Source organism: Chelonoidis abingdonii, chromosome 1 (assembly GCF_003597395.2).
Source record: "Chelonoidis abingdonii isolate Lonesome George chromosome 1, CheloAbing_2.0, whole genome shotgun sequence".
In the NCBI taxonomy this organism is placed as follows: Eukaryota; Metazoa; Chordata; order Testudines; family Testudinidae; genus Chelonoidis; species Chelonoidis abingdonii.
This window is the reverse complement of record NC_133769.1, coordinates 103,544,187-103,566,457: the sequence shown is the minus strand read 5'-3', so window position 1 is coordinate 103,566,457 and position 22,271 is coordinate 103,544,187. Positions and strand designations below refer to the sequence as shown.

The following is a 22,271-nucleotide window of genomic DNA, read 5'->3' as shown; positions in this document are numbered from 1 at the left end:
AAAATTCTGCCTGAAGATTTTTTGAAAGTGAGATTGTGGAATAGTTTCTCAAGAAAAGTTGTTGTAGCTGGATTTCTTGGCACATCTAAAACTTAAGGATGCAGTACTAACGAAAGTGTAAAAAATAATTCTGTACTGTCGGAGCATGAACTAGACTAACGTGTCTTTTTCAGCTCTAAGTTCTATAGTTCTGGAGCCTCTTGGGTACCCACTTATTATAACAGACACCAGGGTAGTCCCTGTCCTGAAATACCACTCAGAAGAGCAATGGCAGTTGGTCCACCCCCCTAATCAAACTCTGAGGAAATCCTTTCACAAAGAACTCAGAAGATTTTAGTCCTCATAGGCACCAAGAGAGTTTTCAGCTTGAAGCACTTTTTGATAGCTCCCACTTCATATTAAACACAACAGATGCATTCAGTTGGAATCAGAATAAGAAGTTTATGCTATAACAAGACCATTAATAAAGCAGCTGCCAACGATAACTGTGTTTGCAGTTTGGTGGCATACATCCTTCCTTTTTTCTAAAGAATACTGAGCTTCCCATGAAGTACACAGAAAAGGCTCTACTTAAACAGAAAGACTTTAACCTTTAAAAACAGTAACTTTTGAGGCACCTACAAACTCCTAGGTAACAAATGCTTCCCCTACGTAACCACAAAAACACACACTGTAATATGTTTTTACATGGTTCTCTGCCAGATACATGCTATAAATATTCCACAAGTGAATTCTCTCTTTCTTTTTGGCTTTTTGCCCAAAATCAGAGCAGAAGTGCAAGACTTTGCTCATTTCCAGAATTTTGAAATTTTAAAAAAAAGGGACAGTGTTCAGCCTTCAGGGTCATGTTGTTGGTTGGAAACTTCCTGATCATTCAAATGAGCTCGTCTTCCTTAGAGTTTGTAGTCAATGTCAGTGGAAATCAGCAGATAACCCTGAGGAGAGAAGGACAATCACAAAAGTGCCTGAAATTGCTGATAGTTAAGCATCTGAATTTTCTGTCTTAATTCTGTCCTGGGGATTAAAGGTGAGAATCTTTACTGAACAGAACTGAGACTTACTAGTAGCAACCTCAAGAAGTTCACAAAGGGATGGAGTCTTCTACACACAGACCCATAAACTCCTTGGGGCTCTGCTGCTTTGCACCACACTGCCAACAGAAGCTGCACCTAAAGCTCATGTAGCCAGCCATGGGAGTATCACTCCAGCTAACAGAGAACCTCCATTGACACACGGTGTAGTGATGCTTCAGTGCCACCTCCTCACTCCTGGTACCAGTGTAGTGTGACTAGAGAGGAAGGGGTGTGAATGAGGCTTCCATGTACCTTATAATTAGCTGCTACATTGGCCCTCTTAGGGCTGTTGGCAGCCCGTGCAAGTTAGAGCAGCCTTCAGGTAGTTGCAACTTCTATCAGGGGATTGGCCTGCCACAAAGCTGTCCAAGGTTTATGGAATGCAACAGTGGCTTAAAACTATCTTCGCACTCCCTCTGCAGAGTTGTGCTTCAGCCCCAAACAAAGAACTGGGCACAGTGTTTGAACTATAAAATGACAGCAAAGTTGAGAGATGATTGGAACAATCTGATTGGCTCATTAATTTTCTACAAATTCATTTAGTATTGATTCCTGTTTCTAGCAATGCCCTGTGCACCCAAATTAAGGGCTAACTTCCTTGTGCTGCATCAACATATGACTGCAGTAAGTGATGGTAGCAGAATATTGCCCTCTGTTTTTCCATTTGATATTATATCAGCAAGAACCATTGAGGCACAGGGTATTTTGAGAGATTTATGACCAGCTGGAACACATAACCCATAGGAGCTCATTAATCCTCAGGAAATGCCCCGCATCTTTATCATTATTACTATTATTATATATATAAAGCTCCAGTTATTCACCATACATGAGGAAGGCCAAATTCTGTTTCATTTATGTTTGAGTAATCCTATTGAACTCAATGGGGTTGCACTGAGAAGATGGAGACTTGAATTTAACTAGGTGGGGCAAATTTAGACAAGATGTAAAAAGGAGTGTAACTCCTTTGACTTCCAAGGGGTTGCTCTCACTTTCACCACATTTGAATTTGACCCATTGAGTGCATTTGGCCACTGAATATCCGCACATTTGGCTCATTTTTATTTTTTCCCTCAAAGAAAGAGAAATTTGTTCCTTAAGATAAACTTTTGTGGTATGAAATTTCTCATCTTATACCAAGGACTTTTACTGTTTTAATATGCTGATAATCCAGCAAAAGAGGAGTAACTCTTTTTAAGAAGAAACCCAGTTTCTCACCTCGTTAACTTTAACAACAGGTCTGAGGAGAGTAATTTGGTCCAGGTTAGGAAGAGGGAATCCCTTCTTCAGTTTAGCTTAAAAAAAGACAAACAAAATGTATATAATACTTAATAATTATAACTTGCACTTCTGTAGCACCTTTCCAAGGATCTCAAGATGTTTACAAACGTGAATGAATAAATCCTTACAACACCCCTGGATGGTAGGTATGATCTCCATTTACAAAGGGGCAAAGAGAGGTCAAGAACATAAGAACAGCCATTTTGGGTCAGACCAAAGGTCCATCTACCCCAGTATCCTGTCTTCTGAGAGTGGCCAATGTCAGGTGCTTCAGACGAAAGAAACAGAACAGGTAATCAATCAAGTGATCCATCCCCTGTTGCCCATTCCCAGCTTTTGGCAAACAGGCTAGGGACACAATCCCTGCCCATCTTGGCTAATAGCCATTGATGGTCCTATCCTCCATAAACTTGAGCTAGTTCTTTTTTGAATGCGCTCCCATTGCCTCAGCACTTTGCAGGAAGTGTTCAGCACATTAGCTGCCCTAAGTGTCCTATCCAAAGTCACCTAGAGTTTGCAGAGGAATTGTGAACACAAGTCTTGTGCTCCAGCCACGAGCAAACACCCCCTCTCCTTTGTCCCAGAAGGGTGAAAAATACATCCTGGTGAAGAGGTCCATGCACACCTATTTTAAGGGCTTAAACGGGACTTAAGTGATGCATAGACTTTGTGCTGGTCCTCTGGATAGGGGTTATTTTCACTCAGAATGACTGGCTAGGTTAGCACACATAGTGATACAAATTTCCCCATAGAGCTTCTCCAGTGTGCCTCATCTGTTGCTTGTAGAGACCAGCTCTAGAGATAATAATAATGCTGCCCCTTTTCAATCCATGCAGCTAGTCAACGTTTGGGACTCTCGGGATGTTCCAGTAGAGAGCAGAAATTCAGGGTAGGTATTTCTTTGTTCATTTACAAAGAATGTACAAAGTGCTGTGTCTCTGAATGCAGAAGGACACAGCAGGAAACCGCTTCTTTTTCTCACAGCACCAAGTGCATTCTTTTAAGCCTGCACCTTTGACTCAAAAACCTCTTGTAATGGATACAACTGTAGACAGGATCATGACACCTCCCAACCTCCCAAGTTTCTTCCAGGGTCAAGCACTGTGTTTTCAGCTGCTCCTTCTGTCTGTCTCTCCTCTGTGTTTTGTTGAGTATTTTGTGTGTATGAGGGAGGGCAGAACTCTTTCACCCACTCAAAAACTCCTGGCCGGGTTCACAACCCCCTTTTGTTCTAGGTGAGGAGACTGTGATTAATTCATCCTGAGAGTTACATTAATTTAAGGGTGCCTTCATACTCAGTCTAAAAGAGGTTGTGATACAAGCAGTCACCTGTATCTCTGAGCATAACAACAACAACAACACTCTTGTATAGCATTTTTCATCCATAGCACTCAAAGCACTTTACCAATGAAGTCAATATCATTACCCTCATTTTACAGATGGGAAAACTGAGGCATGGAGAGGGGAAGTGATTTACCCAAGGTCACCCGCAGGGCAGTGGCAGAGCTAGGAACAGAATTCAGGTTTCTTGAGTGCCAGTCCAGTGCCCTATAATTCAGTTTCTATGCCCAGTGAGTCCTTGGTTTCTCTGATGAAACTTCAGGTTAGTGCCAGTTGTAGTAGTGGTTTGAGAATATGTTTACTTGTCCTTTAGAAATTGGCTGATACCCACAACTCATTTCACATAGGCTACCAGAAGATCATAATAATATGCGTTGATGTGAAATGGTCCCTCATGGTGAAAAGCCTCATATCACATTACCAATTCCTGGAGCCATGTAACAGTTATTTTGTTAACAGAGATCAGAGCTATTAAAGGAACTGGCCACTATCCTTACCATTGGCTGCTGGGATTACTCCATTCCGTAAAACGTAAGACAGGAAATTCTCCAAAAGTGAGACCTGCCATGGGAGAGAAAATGGATTTAGGGACCACTTCCTGATATCTACGAAGCTGCTCCATACTAAATCTTGGATGGAGTTGTAAGAAGAAGAGTCCCGCTCACATGAGCCGACCTCATTTGGGTAGACAAAACCACAAGTGACAATGACCTTTGGTTCTGGAGGCTTGGAGATGATGTAAAAGATACAGAACATGAGGATCTGGATCTCGTTACCATGCTTGCAATAATTTAATTTGAAATAATCAGTTTAATTTACTTGTGAGATAATTTATCTTTAACTGTACAGCAGTATCTGGGAGATTTTAATTCTCCTCTGCTCAGCTTCCTAGAGCTCATCAGTTGTCCTCAGGAGGAAACTGCTCTCTATGGGAGGCAGGGTTTTTCCCTATTATGTGTTTCAGGCATTTGTGACTAGTATTGGCTCCCACTCCCTACCTTAATGATGAGAATCTGTGCTGAGTCCCTGCACACCACCACTGCCTGTCTACCATTATAGGGTGCATGTTCTAACCTACAACATACTGCTCCTTCTACTGCAGCATTTCAGATTACTGTTGTATGCTTCGTGGTCATAATTTTAGTGCCTCTCTGATGAAACATGATACACAAAGAAGAGAGATTGGAAAACATCTCATTTTTAGGAGCACTGAAAAGTTGCTGAGAAGAAGTACTGCAATACATATATATACAGCAGAAAGGATATTGACAAAGTGAGTTCCAGAAAGAGAGAAAAGAACCACCCAAGGATGAAGTCTAAAGATTTAGAAATGCGTGTAGGGAAATTCTGCTCCTTACTCTTCAGACTGACATTTTCCCTGGGATTCTTGGGTCTTGCTTCCTAGGCACGGAAACCATCAACTTACCTCAAAGAACCCAACAGTGGAGTCGGCCAGGAAGAGCTGGAATCTGAAAGGAAAGCAGTAAAAGAGGAGTTATTATAAAGGATGAAGGCACATTGTTTTAGTCATGTACAGTCACCCTCAGTGACTTCAGGTCCTATGATATTCCCATGACAAGACACTTCTCTATGGCGATACGTCCTACATGCTGCCTTCCACAGAAAAGAGCAGGAGTGTTTCTGCAGGGCATTGCCTGGAATGTGCACAGAAGTGTGGCCTGGAATAAGTTTATCCAGGATTGTGGGTGCACTTCTTTCTCTATGTTTTGTTGTGTACGTCTCACTGATATATACATTTAACTGCACCAGGTCAAGCACTAAAGATCCCCTGGATCTCAGATCCTACTGAGAGAAATGTGCTACAGGAGCTAGGAGGTGAAATTCCACTTGGAGAATGTTACTGATGGTGATGGCTTAGCTGAAAAATGTTCAGAAGTTCAGTTCAGTTTGCAAGCTTTCTGAGGTTCACCTACTGCAACCTTCCTTCCTGTAGACCATTCTGAGGACTTCCTAACCACACCCTCCTCATTAGGTTCCGGACACTCGACTACTCTCCTTAGGAACTCCCTCTTGAGATTCTCTGGAGTTTGGACACCTCTAATTCTTCTTGCCTGTTACCATCTTTCTAGACAGGGTTCATATGAGCTCAGGTTCCCATCACCCTACTACATAATCCAATGGGTGCTTAGCACTCAGAGTCTGATCTTGTCAGGTGGGAGGGGCCGACCATCATCCATGCTTTTAGACACATGCATTTGAAAATCTGAGTTCTATTTTTTTAATGAAAACTTAAATTCTGTAGGAAATGTCATGACCTCAGATGACAGCTTTCTGACCAGTTGGGAGTCACAATGTCAACGCTTGGAATCACTACTGTAGCATATACATAGACCAGCCTAAATGCTTTCCTGTGTTCTGGCCCCTTTGCTCTGCACTAGTCACACAAAAGGGCTGGAAAGCAGCTGGATCAGGCGAGTTGAGAATCCACTTCCCCATGTGGGGGAGCTCTCAATGACGCAGAATCATCATAATAGGCTCCTATTCCACCCTCCTATCCAGCCTGACAGATGGGGCATGCCAGGAATGGGGAAGATATGTGACTGGGACACAATGTGCATCAGCTATCCCCAGCTGGCAGACAGTGCTTGGGAGGCTGTTGACAGCTAGCATAAGTTAGAGCAATGCCATGGCTGGTCTAACCTATGCTGGGACTGGTGCAGAATGACCACGCAAATCAGGGAATCATAATTAGCTTCCCTGATGGGCCCTGCCTTCCTCTGGTGATGAGCTGATCTAAGCACAGGAGAGAATCTGGGTGAAAGATTTTTAGACTAACAAATCCAATACAGTTTCCTTTACTAAGCCCTCCATAGAAAAGTACAGAATGAAGCAAAAGAAGATTCAGTGATCCTAAATTATGGTTGGTTGTCTTTCATCCACAGGATTTGGGCAATGTAGCCAAAAGCATCTCAGGGTCCCTACCCTTGTGAGAAAGAAGTGAAATTGCATTGGCTGCCTTTTCCTCATGCTGGACTGAATGTACAGCTAGGCTGACACAATAAAGTCCTGTTGTGTCTTAATACTGGGATCACTAATGTTGCTTCTTGAATGGCCTCAGGCCAAGCTGTCCTGTGTTTACCTGTTCAGACATAATGAGCCAATCAGCTTCTGTTCAAATATAGTCAGACTGGCACTGGTGTTCGCTATCTGCAGGAGAGAAGAGTCTTGAGTTACTGTATCCATATAGAATGGGGTCCTTTCTTAGATTCAGACACAAATATAGTCTCCTTATATCATTTAAAATGCAACAGTTCCACCTTCTTTGATAAATACTGAAGCTGTCTCATACAGTGCTACTTTCTGCCTGATTTGGGGTATGTGTACAGTTCAGCCTTGATTATCTCAATGTCACTGGCAATATTTAAAGTATGGACAACTGAGATTTTCATTAATCAAGGGCATTTTCTATGTCAGGAAGAGATGTCAGGGGACATGACCCATTGCTGTATAACAGGGAATTCTAGAGAACTAAGCTTCAGATAACTGAGGTAGTAATGTAAGTGGGGTTTTATTCCTCTTTAAGAAAACTCACCTCCCAATAGCAATATCCTACAGGCCAGACTGTGCCCCCAAACATTCATGTTCAACCCCTGGCTGAAGTTAATGGAATTTGCTTATTTAAGGGCAGAATTTTCCCCTATGTGTTGCAGGTACTGACCTCTAGGACCTTCAAATGCCTTGGTTTCTGGCAGTGTGGAAGAACAAACTTATTTTAACTCCTAGATGGAATGTAATCCTCTGGTCCATGGTACTTACTATGTTAACTGTAAAGATGGATTGGGTGGTTGAGTCTGGCAGGACAGCAAGCACCTCCATGGAAGCACAGATCTCTAGAGAAAAGGTGTCTGTCTGTAAACTGACCACAGGTGGAGCAGCAGCTCTCAGGTGCATCATTGCTGGACGTGCTTCTACATAATACTTGGCAATCTGTAGGGTTTCAAGGCAAAGAAAGAGAGTCTGAAAGTAGCTTTTATATAGAACAAATCTGAATAGTGAAGTTATAATTAAAATTAAAATTGTTATTTTGAAAGGGTTCCTGAAGATCAAACTTTAGACAAGGTGTTAACAAGATAGTAGAGTCCTTACAGCAACAGGAATAGGAATGTCTTCTGTGATGATGACCTGATCATCTTGGCCATATCAAGAATGTTGAGGAAAGTCCCCTCCATTACCAGAAGCCCCATTCCCTTCAATAGATGAAGGGAAGCAATTTCCAGAGGAATAAATTCTAGGTTGTGAACATGTCTGAGAAAAAGGAAACATGAATATGGCACTCAAGCAAGCCAACAAAGAGGCTGAGGCGCCAACGTATCACCATTAGAGTGCATGGTACTTTGGAGATAGATATGATTATGAAGAACTTGGCTTAGGAGCTTGGCTACTGCATTTATGATGGGAAAAAAATCTATTTTCACCCTGGAAATAGACAGGAACATTTAATCCCTAGAGTGCTGAGATTGTTTAGACTCATGCTCAGCATTTGGTAGTAGTTCTTATATCCATTTTCATTCCTTTAGTTTGTCTCTCCAGCCCAGCAGGAGCCGAAGCTGCCTCTTCACTGCCCTCTCCACTCCTGCTCTATCCATCTTCCTCACATAAACTAAATGAGACCCCACCATCTCCCTTGTCCTTCCGTAGACCACATGCAAATGTTAGAAGTTGGCACCTTCCTCACACAGGCAGAAAGCCCAATGATTCCTTCCTGCCTACCTGCCAGCTTTGTTTCCCAACATGCAGCCACTTTGCTATTCATTAATAGCTCTTTATCACCATCATCCTCCTCAGCTGCTGATGCACACTCTCGCCCACCTGCTGGTCTGTCAGAAGCCAGCAGCCAGGTGACCCAAGTCATGACAGTTGGACAGGAGAAAGGGGTTCTTAGGAGAGATGTCTTGAGGCCAGTTAGGACTCACTCGAAGCAAGAGTTGTGACCTAGACCTGCCTCCCACTGACTGTGCATCTTCCCCTTCTCCAACACAGTGAAACACAGTGGCTCCACCAAACTGTTGGAGATTAACCATTACTCAGATGACATCCACACTGGGACTAGCTATGGTGGTTTCTTAAGGGTTTGCAGAACTAAAGATACTCACATCAGGAATGATGCTTCCAAATGTCTCTGTTGTTACATTAAAATAACTGGAAAGCTGCAAAACAAATGAAAGAAATTATTCCATCCTGTGTGAGCTTCATGTCTAGGTTTTCTTTAAATCTGCTGTTTATTGTCATTTTATTGACCTAGCACCTTTGAACCTTGGAAAATTCCTAGGGGGAGTCCTAGAGCACTGAGTCAAATTCTTACTAACCTGCCCAAAAGAAAAAAACCTGCATACTGGAGAAACAAAGATTAAAACCTTCCGCAGAAATACAGGTGCAATATTCTGCTCACATTTGGGCCTGTAGTCGGCTGTTGCTGGAAAATACAGAATCCACTGGAGACAGGTCTCAAAGCTCTGCTCGGCCTCCTAGCTACAGGCAAAACTGCTATGCTTTGTGACATCTGCTCAGCCTACAAGTAGAGCCAGTTCAGTTCCAGGCATCCCTCCTTGTACTTTGAGTCAGAAAAGGCTTCTCAGAAAGCTGCCAGTAAGGCAGCAGAGTCCCCAGCATGAATTTCCTTGTCCTTTTCAGAGGAGAATATGGTTCAGATCTGTGACATGTCACTTTTGAAGGTGAAGTGTGCCTATTTTGTACCTTGTTTAATGGCACTTCTGAATTTGGCCTGACAAATCTAGATACTATATAATGACAAAATAAAGAATTAGTATTTGAGACCACGATCACACTCTGATAACCGCATGGCTTGATTAACACTGAGCCTGTAACTGCACTGCAAATGAGTTTGTAAAACCCCCTTCTCTGAAGGACCATACCCAGAACATTTTTAATCCCTTCATCTGCAAGTGCCACTCACCTCTTCTATCATGGTGATGTTGAAGGCCCCTGATGTGTAATAAGCCAGCGAGGCAGACTTAAAGAAATACTCAGAGATGCCGAAGTAAAGCATGGAATCACTTTTGTCTGGGAGAATGAAGGGAGCTGGTACAAAGGCAAGGTCAGTCCAATTTCCAACTGGATAGATTGCGCCCTGCAAAATATTATTGTCATGTATAAAATCAGAGCCTGTCAAAAACTCTGAATGCATTTACAATGGAGCATCTTACAGGGCCCTCCATGGAGAATGCTCTTGGCCCGTTTTTCAAAGATGCCAAGCATCCACTGAAGACACCAGAGGCTGCTCAGGGGTCAGCATTCTAGAAAATGAGGCAACTTATTTCTGTGCCTAAATATTGATTGAGGAGCCTGGCTTTAGGCTCCTATTTTTTAAAAATCTTGCCCCTTGCCTCCATCCCTAAGAATTCAAATCTGAGAACTGTCATTAAGAGCTATCCAGTGATGTCATCTGCTAGGATGGTGCATAGGGAGAGAGGTGATCTCTAAGGCAGGAGTGGGGAAACTTTAGTCTATCAGGGGCCATTGACCCACAAAAAGAATCAGTAGTGGGCAACATACAGCCTCACAAGCGGGTGGGGGGGGGTAGAGGCTCAGGGCTTCCCCTAGGCTTTGGGGTGGGACCAGAAATGAGGGCTTCAGGATGTGGGAGGGGGCTCCAGGCTGGGGCAGAGAGTTGGGGTGCGGGAGGGGGTGAAGCCTCCAGCTGGGGGCATGGGATCTGGCATAGGGTTGGGGATGAGGGGTTTGGGGTGCAGGAGGGGCTCTGGGCTGGGGCCAAGCGGTTTAGAGTGTGGGAGCAGGCTCAAAGCTGTGGCAGAAGGTTGGGGTGTGGGAGGAGGTTCAGGGTGCAGGATCTGGGCGGAGTTGGGGTGTGGGAGGAGGCTCAGGGCTGGGGCAGGGGGTTGGGATGTGGATGGGGGTGTGGGATCTGGGAAGGAGTTGGGGTCTGGGAGGGGGTTCCAACCTGAGGTGGGGGTTCGGGGTGCAGGCTCTGTCTGGGCAGTGCTTACTTCAGGCAGATGGCTCCTGGTTGGCAGTGCAGTGGGGCTAAAGCAGGCTCCTTGCCTGCCCTGGCTCTGTGCTGCTCTTGGAAGTGACTACCACGTCCGGCTCCTAGGTGGAGGGGCCAGGAGGCTCTGCATGGTGCACCCTGCCCACGCCCACAACTCCCATCAGCTGCGGGGGGCAGTTCACAGAGCTTCCCTGATTGCCCCTGCTCCTAGGGGCCTTAGGGACATGCCAGTTGCTTCCAGGAGCTGCAGCCAACCCTAGCTTCCCCCTGTGGTGGGGCAAACCAGTGCTTGTGGCTCCAGCCCTGTGTGGGAGTGCCAAGGCTCGGGGCTTCCAGCCCCACGGCGTGTAGACTTGCCGCGGGCTGGATGAAATGAAGTAGCGGGCCAGATCCAGCCCGCAGGTTCCCCAGCTCTGCTCTAAGGGTTTGTCCACAAGGATACTTAGTGAGTGGCAAGCTGGAGTCTAGATCTACAAGCATGTTAGCCTATCATGCACTAACTGGCTGTGTGAGCCCTACTATCATGCATTAAAAAGTTCTCTAGTATTCATTGACCTACTAGGTCAAAGCTGCCAGGGCTTAAACCATACAGATCAAAATCAACACCTTGAAATGCACTGAGAGACAAATTGGTAGCCAGTGCAGGCCAAGGAGCACAGGTGATGTAGAAAGAAAAAGAAATATAGGAAAAGCCAAATATACTTGGAGTAACTATTGCATGAAGTATAACATTAGCCAGGGGATAAACAATAAAGGTTTTAAACTCTGAAGTGCTGAATATTTCTGAAACTAGAATATTTTAATGAAAAAAAGCCCCTCTGTATGTTCTTACAAAACGAAATAAAATTTAAAATGATTTTTTAAATAGTGAAAATACTCAGGATATTAAAAATCCAAACTATGTATCCACATAGTAAAACTAAACTGTTTTTACACTTCACATAGCATGACAAGAAAATCTTACTACTCAGCATCACACCTAAGCAGGATGCATCATCCTTCATGTTTCCCTTAGTTGAAGGAATCTCTCAGGGTCTTGAGTCTTAGGCTTTGTCTACACTGGCACTTTGTCAGCAAAACTTTGTCATTCAAAGGCGTTAAATAAAACACCCCCCTGAATGACAAAAGTTTTACCGACAAAAAGCATTGGTGTGAACAGTGCTTTGCTGGGTGGTGGGAGGTGGAAGTTTTTTGCCACCAGGAGAGCTCTCTCCTGCCGACAAACAGCAGCTACACTGTGTGCCTTTTAGCGGTATGGCTGTAGCGGCACAGCTGTGTCACTAAAAGCCTCGTAGTGTCGCCATAGCCTCAGCAGTGCTCTTCAGACTTGGCTTGCTCTTGTTCAACAGCTCTCTCTATCTACTTCCTGGATTTGTTGCTTAATCATTGGTCCTAAACTGTACACTCTCTCTTCCTCTCTCATTCCAGGGTCCTGATCTTCTAATTCATACAACTCCCATTGAAATCAATGGACAGGATAATCAGGCCCCAGAAATCTACTTCCCTCTTTTCTCCTAGGGTGGGTTACATACTGTGTTTTCCCTCTTTTCGTTTATCTTTTTTTCCTTTTAACCTGCTCAGTCTTCTTTTACTGCTCTCTATTTGCTATGGGAAACTGAACAACAGAATCAAAATGACCTGTTCCGTTAATTTATTTAACAATCATGTCATGTTTCTACAACAGAATTGTTGGAAAAAACAAACTAAATGAGACATTGCTTTGGAGTCTCTCACTGGATTCAGATCATAATGTTGAAACAAAACCAATTATCTGTTGTCTCTTGTCTTGGATTGTAATCTCTTTGGGGCAGAGACTGTTTTTTTGTTCTGTGCTTGTACAGCACCAAGCGCAACGGGGTATTGGGCCATGACTGGGGCTCCTAGGTGCTATGGTCATACATATAAACAATAATAATAATAATAATAATAATTAATAATAATCATGCCAATCTAACAAAGGACAAGAAGTCTATCAAAAGAGCACAGTTCCAGACAACTAGCGTTAAAGGCAATTACCTTTAAGTCCAGATCAATGAATGATTGGAAGACTCCTGGAGAGTTAACTAGGGAGTAGTCTATTTGGGCAAAGGCATCGATCTGAGTTGGGACTGTAAAGGTGGTAGATAAAACAAAACAGCTATTAAGTATAACACAGCCAGTAATGTTTAATTAAGAGTGAATGCAGTTCTTGGAGGAGAAAATGCTCAAACAAGGAAGGAGGAAAAAATCAAAACAAATGTTTTTGGTTAAGAACCCAAGGTATTCCCTAGGAAACCCCACTGACCAACAGTGATTCAGTCCTAACTCTCCTCTTGTCCCACACAACAGTTAGTTGACCACTTTCCCCAAGTTCTGCTTTTGTGGGAAACTCTTCAGAACTGAAGGAGGCATTGGCAATTCTTGACACTGTCGACCACTTCTGAGCACATCCTGTCTGTAACTTCCAATTGATTTCAGTTGAAGTTCTGTGCTTACAGAGAGGGAAGAATGGACCCTTAAAATATTGTGGCAAGAAACGGGTAAGTACTACGCCTTTTGGGCTCAACCCTGCAAAGTGCTGAGTACCTCCTTCAAGATAAAGAGTGCCCTCAACTCCCACAGTCTTCAGGGATAATTGATGACATACAGCACCTCCCACGAAGCAATCAGCACCTTGCAGGTTTAGGCCATTGTAGATGAAAACCAGATTTGCAACTGTATGAAGGCATCAGGGGCTAATGAGATTTTCTAAAGCACATAAGCAACAGGTAAATTACCTAACTCCCATTGATTTCAGTGTACAGCTCCTTTGGCCTTCACTATGGTGTGTTTAGCTCCATATTGGATTGAAATTCCATCAGAGTAGTGGTATAAGGCTGATAGAAAATTGTTAAATCTGGAGTACTCTCATTGAAATTGAATAGTTTTAAACAATAGACTGGCACTCAAACAGGAGAACTGGTTTATCAGGAGAGAGGTCGCTTGGCAATACAGTCACCTGCCAGGGGTCTCCGATTGGCTGGGAAGGTTGATCCAGGAGACTCCTTCCAAAGGGACTGCAAGGTTATAAAATACAGTAGCTACTCTATTCAGAGTCTTCCCTGGCCATTTTTCATGAGCTCAAGCTGAAAGGAGCTGCATGTAGCAGGGTGATGAGAAAAGTGGAAACCTGCCTTCCTGAACACAGATGGGCCTCCAAGGATTCCAAAGGGAAGGGAGAGCTAGCGAGTGGAAAGCATTTAGGATGTTTGTTGTTTTATAAATGATCCGTACTCTCTTGGGCTTTATCTGTTACATAAAAGAGCAATGTGTAGAGTGTCTCTCTGTGTGTTTTATGCTTCACAACTGCCATGTGTCTCCTGAGAGGATAAACTATAACCCAGCAGGCTCACACCTTTTGATGGAGTTCTGGGAGAGGATGCGTTTAAACTATTGAGGTATCTTGGAGCATCAGTGCTGGTTCTGGGTGTTTAAGAGACTCCATTGCCAGTAGCAGGCTGAGAGTCAGTGCCCAAGAAATGTGCCAGAGAAGCACCGGGAGAAAACAGTGCTGCAGATTGCTGAGACCCAGGGAAGTTTAAACCAACCAGGGACCCATCACTGCCATCTGATGGGCACCCAGCAGTGGGAGCTCAACTGAGATCTGTGACAGTAGCTAACAAGAAAACAATAAAATCTGATCAGCATGAGAATTGTAAAGAAACGGCAGTGTCAGAGACTCACCCTGAAGTGTTCTGAGCTGTGCATCCATCTGCTGGATCCCTTGTCTGATGTTTGGACATGACTGTATAAAAATACAGAGAAATTACATACTGGCTAGTATATATTGTATCCTGTCTCTAATGGATGAAAATCAGATCTGCTCAAGTAACTGTGATTATCTCACTCTCTAGTGGCAGGTCCACAAATTCCTGTTTTATCTCTCACGATGTATGTATGCAGTTAACTGACAAGCATGATGTACATAGTCACAGATGTGTTGAGTATGAGGAGCATGAATGTAAAAAATAACTGATTGTCATAGAAACTCCATGAGCTAAGTTGTTGGCCCTGCTACAGCCCTTTTGGGCAAGTCAGTCAGAGGGAGAATCTGACCCTATGGTGTTTATGATTATTGCCATGACCAGGAATTGCAGAACTTATTTGGAAGTTGGTGCCTGCAAACGGATGCTGATGAATGTGCCGGTCAGTGCAGAATCAGCTTGTATTTTTTCTAGTTATCAGGTAATTCCTTAGTCAAGTTCAAGACTGTCGCCTCTGAGATGATGCAGTTCCACGTATTCCTTAAGTTTCTCCCTTTAAACAATTTATAAAGACTTACATGTGTATCCAAGCTCCTTTGAATGGGCTTCTCCAGGTATCTAGTAAAGAATTTATAGAGCCAGCTGGAGAAAAGAAAAAGAAGAGAAAGGCCATTGCTTCAGTTAGTTGAACACTATAGTCACCGTGTGTCATACATCCTAATGTACTTATAGGTGTAAACTGGACCTGTGCGAAATCTAATATCATAGCAGACAACTAATCTAAAAAGTGTTGTATTAATTTATTTGTAGGCCCCAGTATCACAACATAACCTGTATGAGGATAAAAGCCCAGTCTATATTGGACCTGTCTGTAATCTGAAAACTGCCAAAAGGCCACCTTTTGAATGGAGATCATTTCAGTGCTACGAACACTAAGAACTATGGAAATGAAAAGCACCATCAAGATTAGGAGTAATTAGACTGGGCAGCTGCATGAAGGCTTGCTCATCAGTCTCAGCTAGGGGCAGCACCAGCCCTGCCTCCTGCTCTTCAGTTAAGTGCCGGCCCCACCTCCTCCACTAGGCCATGCCCCTTATTTGGTCAAATGCCGGAAGCTGAAGGTTGACTGTGAGGAGTAGCTGCTGCTCTGGTTGGTGCCATAGTGTGTGCAGCCGTGGCACTCCCGTCTCCTCTTCCCGCTCGGAGCCCTGGGGCTACGGCTGTTCCTTAGCTCCCCACTGCCCTTCGACTGCTCACAGCTGGTAAGAGCTGCCTGAGCAGAGGGACCTGCTCTGGGGCTGATAGAGCCATCAGAGAGCAGCGACCATATGCGGCAGAGCCCAGGAGCCTGGGCTGGAGCTGGTCAATCCGGACTATAACAGGGAGCCCTGGACCCCCCACCAGCCCAGGGTGGCACACCCTTGTGGGAAGGGTCATGGACCAGGGCTGTTTTCGGGCACCTTAGTCTCCAGCCTGGGCTTACTTCTGCATTGCTGCTGGCAGCAGGTGCTGCCTTCAGAGCTGAGTAGCCGGAGAGCAGTGGCTGCTGGCTGAGAGCTGAGCTCTGAATGCAGTGGGACCATCAGCAGCAGTGGAGGAGTATCTGGATAATGTATGATGTTTGAGCTGGGAGGGGAGGGGGAGGCTAAGACAAATTTTGGGGTGGCTATAGTCCCCACAAGTCCCCTCCCCCCCCCGCCCCGTACCACCTCTGGGTTCAGCTATAGGACAGGCCTTCTCATTCTCACCTATGGTTGAGGATTAGAATATTATCTAGAAAGCAATGAATATTAGTGTTGAAATAGCAGGTGGAACAGCTCACTCATCCATGCTTTCTCTCTCACTGTCTAAAAAGGGCTCCAGCACAAACCAGATGGCTGAAGCTGTACCACCAGTATATGCTCCCTTCTGAATGACATTTATTTTAATTTTCAGGGTGAACTTCATTCAAAATTTGGGCTACATTTTCAAAGGGGCCTCAAGTTGGCCTCCAATTGTACAAGAAAGCCATGCATACAATTTTTGCTGTGCTATCATCAACAGACACTAGTGATAAACTTCACAGGCACTAAATTCATTTCCACTCAATTTGTTTGTGCAAATTACAGTTTGTGTACTCAAATCCTATCTTTTTTGTGTACACATTTTGAATTCGCAAAATGAGATCATATTTTGAAAATCTGGCCCAAGAAGACTAATTTTCAAACATGGGGACCTGGATTAGGGCCTGCATTCTGGATTTTGGTGTCCACATTACCACACAGACTCTTAAAAATGTATCTGGGCGACTCATTTTGACAAGTGGGCGTTGCACCATTGCCTCTGTTACTTTCCACTAGAGGAGTGGTTCTCAAACTTTTGTACTGGTGACCCCTTTCACACAGCAAGCCTCTGAGTGCAACCCCCCTTATAAATTAAAAACACTTTTTTATATATTTAACACCATTATAAATGCTAGAGGCAAAGCAGGGTTTGAGGTGGAGGTTGACAGTTCATGACCCCCCATGTAATAACCTCTCAACCCCCAGTTTGAGAACCCCTGCACTAGAGTATATAAAATCTCTTGCAACATACCTGATTGTTCCATTCAGCTTGACTTCCACACCCCTAATACTCATCTGGCAGCTGTCCAGTGACATTGATGGGTGACCTGTGCTATCTTGTGACATGGTAATGACTGATGTAATAAATACTCCTGAAATGGACACTGTAGCACTTCCGCTGTCTTTGCTGCACAGACAAAAACAAACTCCATTGAAAAATCTACTTACAGGGAACATCCAAGAATCTAATGGAATAAAGTGTTTCTTTCACTGAGGAGGAAATGAGATTGTTTTACCCATCTCTAATGATTAAAGCAGATTGTAGAGGAAGTTCCTGTAAATAATCAGGTTCCACGCACTAATCTCAAAAGTGTGAATGCTGGAATGATAGATTTAAAAGAGAACTGGATAAATTCATGGTGGTTACGTCCATTAATGGTTATTAGCGAGGATGGGTAAGGAATGGTGTCCCTAGCCTCTGTTTGTCAGAGGGTGGAGAGGGATGGCAGGAGAGAGATCACTTGATCATTGCCTGTTAGGTCCACTCCCTCTGGGGCACCTGGCATTGGCCACTGTCGGTAGACAGGATACTGGGCTAGATGGACCTTTGGTCTGACTCGGTACGGCCATTCTTACGTTCTTATGTTCTTATGATTTGTCAAGGTTGCCTAATGTCATAACTTCACAGAGACTGTCTGTCTGAACCATGCCAAATTGTGAATCTCTCATGATCTTTGTGATCTGTAATAACACTGTCACAAGAGCCATGGAACTACAATAGAAAGAGCTACTCAGGTTCTAGAGTGAATGTGATTGTGATTTCCCCATAGAATGCAGTAAATTTTCCTTAGCCTGGAGTCCAAACTGGTGTCATTCTACACACTAGGACCATTAACTGAAGAGAACTGAAAGCTGAGCAACAAAAATGGACTGGGAGAACTGGCCTAGATGGAACAAGTACACGATCTGAAAATACAGAGATCAGAAAAATGATGACCAAGAAGGATATGATAAATGTCTATATTAAGTATTTGTTATTATTTATACAATGCAATATGTACGCATGGCACTTTACAGACAAGTAAAAATGAAATGACAATCCTTGCTCTTACAATCTAAATCTTTCAAGAACGTAAAGAGCATGGAGGTAGAAGAATTGTACATGGTGGCCCACAGTGGTATGAATAGGAATAAAGAGATGAAATTTAGCAAAGGAAATTTAGGCTGAATATTAGGAAAAATACCTTAACTGTAAGGTCTACTAAGCCGTGGAATATTCTCATAATGGGATCAGTGGATGCCCTGTTACATGAGTGACTTCAAATTGATGAATACACTGCAGGGAACAGTTCTTCACTGGCTGGAGGAAGGGACGAGATGTGACCTAACAAGTGTTTTCCCTGTTTAATTGTGATGATTCCACAACTAACCCTTTGGAGACTGTGGATATACTCTGATTTTGACGTGCCCTGTAACATTTTCTAACAAGGCACTGTTTTACAGTGCAGCTAGACTGCAGTGACAGAGCAATTCCAGAGTAGCTATGCTTTTTGATGATTTTAATTGCCACTAATTCATGTAACTAGAAAGAGTTCACTACATGACAGAGGATAATAACAGTGTAAATACCATCAGTTCAGTCATAAGCACTCCTGTGTGCCATGCAAGATAGTAAGGGACGGGAGTATAGGAGGAGCTTTACTTTCCTGTAGGGCTATCCATATCTCTGGAGCCCATGCCAGGATAAGAACAACATCCAGCAAGCTGCTACCTGCCCTCCCCAAGCCTTAGTGCCATCCACAGAGCCCAGAGGGAAATAAACTACACCAGCGAAAAAGGCTGATGCGATTCCCTCCCTCATGGAACAAGGGGGAAGCACCAAATGGTGATTCTCATGTCTCACAAATTGATTTAGAGTCTGTTCCTGGGTCAACACAGTAATGTGGTGCTTCTTAGTGGGGCTGGATTGTAAAGTTACATGGTTCCATGTAATTAATATACCTGGATTCTAATAAGTGTATGTATGTGTGTATATTTTAAGAAGAAAACTAAAGGTGTAATACTGTGTAAATTAGGTAGCTAACCTTCCAGTTACAATGTAAATACAGTGAGTGAGATCCTCACCTTAGCTCCAGCTCTTTTCGCTGGGTAAAAGGGCCAGAGCAGTAAAGAGGCCCTAAACGCCCCATAGCTAGCTGCTGCAGCCACTGTGGAAGACAGCCATGAAGCTGTCCTTTTAACACCACCCTGCAAGCCATGGTGCAGGGGGCATGCTTTGGCTGGGAGGGGTTTGTTGAGGACATGACTGCTACATGTAGCACTTTGGAGATTCCAGTCAGCACTGTGATACAGTCATCTGAAAATGTAATATAAGTTATGGCAACCCACCCAGGGGTTGCAACAATTTAGTAATGTACACAGTGTAACTTAGAGAGACAATGTGGGTGAGGTAATATTTTTTTATTGGACCAACTTCTGTTGATGAGACAGACAAGCCTTCGAGGTTACACAGAGCTCCTCTTCGGGTCTGGGAAACTTACTCAGCATGTCACAGCTAAATACAACATGGAGCATTAACACAGATACAGGGAGGAAATGAAGCTGGGGGGAGGGAAGTTGATCAACGGGTTACAGATTGTAATAAGCCATAAATCCAGTGTCTCTGTTCCGACCATGATTTTCACTGTCTAGCAAAGTCATGAGTTTAAGTTCCCGGGCTTATCTTTTGAATAAGATAAGTGTTGTGCAAGGACTGATAGGTCAGATATAGAGTGATTGCATTGTGAAAAGTGTTCACCCACCGTGTTAGTTAGTCAACAATAATTTACATAGTCCTGGGGACCTCTCCAGAGAAGCCCAGGAGTGGGAGGGTGTAAAGATGGCTTAAAGCCACCATAGTCTGCACTTCCCCTAGGCTGTGAATTCCATCCTCTGCCTCTCGGGGTATGTCTACACTGGAGCTGGAGGTGTAATTTGGGTAGACGTACGCTAAGATAGCCGTGTAGTTGTGGCTGCATGTGCTGCAGGACAGGCTAGCCATCCTCAGTACATACCTAGGGTCTCAGATGGGATTGTACTCAGGGGGCTGCTATCCCATCCCACCTTCCACGCAGCTGCCCCTACACCGCTATTTTTTTGCACACTACTTTGATCAGGGTTACTGCGCTTTGTCTACTCAAACTGGAAATTACACCTCCAGCTCCAGTGTAGCTGTACTGGTGGAGGTGTAGCACAGAAGCTCACTCACTGTAACTGTACTTTAATTATAGTGCCCTTATTATTATAGAGTGCGAACCACTGTACAATAAATTCCCTAAACATTGAGTTAGCTAGCGGTCTGGACAATGCTAGCACACTAATAGATCTTTGATCTTTTACTTGCCACTGGCACATCGTTAGTAGTGGGATCTCTATTAACATCAGTGTGTTACTTAAAAGGGAATGTCTCACACTGGAGAGCTCTGTTAGACTGAATGGCGTATGGTAACAAATTGATGTTGTTAACTGATAAAAAGTATCTGAATTTGGAAGAAATGAGATTGGTAGCTAAACTTTGTATTTTCCATTTTAATTTTTCTTCCACAAGAAAATACTTGGGATACACAGTTCTATACTTACAACAACCAGGTCCTGATGCTCCAGTTCATACTGATGGTTGCGTAAGCACGTTGAGTTGATAGTTTAATCCCAATCCCGGGTATGAGGGATATGGAAACATCCGGGAATTCAATGGTGTTGATTCTTACCCTATAAAATCGGAAATAAGGATATTAGTTTGCATTCCAAAAGCAAACGAGAATCTGAATCAGAGTTTAAGCTTGATTCAGGGCCAAACTCTGCTTCCGAGAGAGAGAAATTCTCAGAAGTAAGACAGAGTCTTACCCCATGGCAGAAATGTCCCACTCCAGCACTGGACTGAACTCTTGTGTTCAGTGTTTGAAACTCAGTTTACCTTCTGCATTTGAGATCTCTGAACCTGGTCAGTGACATACCTGCTGGCTCTTAAGACTCATACTTCAGGTACAGCGTGATCTATTCATCTGAAGATATGGGCATTTCCTGCAAAGATTCCTACCAATAAGTAGGATACAATGTTTGCCCTTTTCTTTCTCTCTTATAACTGTGTTAGTCTGATTTGCAGTACCTATATCTTAGGTGTCAATCAGCTATGGACATTTACCCAAGTCATGCTGGTAGCACAATACTTTTAATTTACTCTCACAGCTATATTCTGAATCAGTAGCAAGTACCCCAGAGAAAACCAAAGTGCATTGTGGTCACTGGCAGTCGTTCTTTGACTTCAGTAGGATTTGCGTCCGGCCTCAAATCATACATGTGTGCATTGCCCTTTAAATTATAATCAATGTATGACATGGTGGTATCACCATGACAACACATAAGCACAGTACCTGAGATAGCATGCAGTGTGCTGACATTACATTGCAAAGAGCTATTTCATGCAATTGTTTTTAAATACCCTTTCCTACTTTGCTCACCCTGAAATTGTGTAGTCCACATCGCCAACTCCAGATTTCTCCCGGCCACTCCAATCTGGGAAGCTTTCTTCTTTTATTCTTTGCTTCAGGATCTCCAGCCCGATCTCCTTGCCTGCAAAGATACAGAGCCCTCTTCAGCTGCCCTAATAATAGTTGGAAAGTTTACACAATGTAGTTCAAGTTTAGGAGATTTCTAATGCTGCCCCCTTCCCACCATATTTGGGAGTTGCTCTTTCACTGGCCTCGCCATATCCATGGAACTTGTTCTCCCTCCCACCCAGCCATTCCCTCCTTACATTTAATCTTTAAACCTTCCTTTTCTCTATAGCGGTGAACAACTCATTCTCAAGGTGTTCTTATACTTTGCACTAAGGGCTCAATATAATAATAAAATCTATTGCAAGGTAACTATTGGAAATATTACCATAATCCAGCCCTTTCTGTGTGATCCTCACTTTGAGCCCAGGGTTAGCATCAAGCTGCTGGATGAGCAAATGTAACAAGAGGAAAAAATACCAAAACTTCAGCATCTTTCCTGTTTTCACAGTGACCTGTTGACAATATTTATAATTAAACAATGCAGATTCATGCAAAAAAGCCTCATGGCCTGAGGAGCAATTGCTCCCCTACTGTGGATTGGATATGAGTGGGCAGTGAGGATCTGGGGTCTCAGCCGGTGACTTTTCAGCATGCAGAAGAACTTCGCTGATGCTGTTCTGCTGAGCCTACAAAGGGGCGTAAGCAGGCCAAGATCCATGGGCTCAGTATTCCTGCAGATATTAACCTTCTGTGAGAAATGGTGGCTCTGCTACTCTGTCCCCCTATCT

The 22,271-nt window shown here is 43.7% G+C and overlaps 1 protein-coding gene across 1 annotated transcript; it reads right to left on the bottom strand.

The window, feature by feature from the left end:
* Positions 1 to 498: 498 nt before the first annotated feature.
* BPIFC (BPI fold containing family C) lies at positions 499 to 21,974 on the bottom strand. Its single transcript, XM_032786142.2, has 15 exons — positions 21,869 to 21,974; positions 21,445 to 21,556; positions 20,567 to 20,695; positions 16,980 to 17,135; positions 14,984 to 15,047; positions 14,386 to 14,446; positions 12,700 to 12,791; positions 9,631 to 9,804; positions 8,810 to 8,863; positions 7,473 to 7,643; positions 6,796 to 6,863; positions 5,122 to 5,164; positions 4,193 to 4,256; positions 2,292 to 2,368; positions 499 to 935 (listed from the first exon to the last, which is right to left on the bottom strand). Exons 1-15 carry the CDS (start codon positions 21,972 to 21,974, stop codon positions 894 to 896), a joined length of 1,413 nt encoding a protein of 470 aa, XP_032642033.1. The 3' UTR covers positions 499 to 893.
* Between the last annotated feature and the right edge of the window lie 297 nt (positions 21,975 to 22,271).

Coding starts and splice junctions, on each gene's coding strand:
- BPIFC (XM_032786142.2), bottom strand. CDS start 21,974: ATGCTGAAGTTTTGGTATTTTTTCCTCTTGTTACATTTGCTCATCCAG. Junction 14,447..14,983: donor AAAGGAGCTTGGATACACAT/GTAAGTCTTTAT, acceptor ATTTTTATACAG/TCATGTCCAAACATCAGACA. Junction 8,864..9,630: donor ACATCACCATGATAGAAGAG/GTGAGTGGCACT, acceptor TTTGTTTTGCAG/CTTTCCAGTTATTTTAATGT.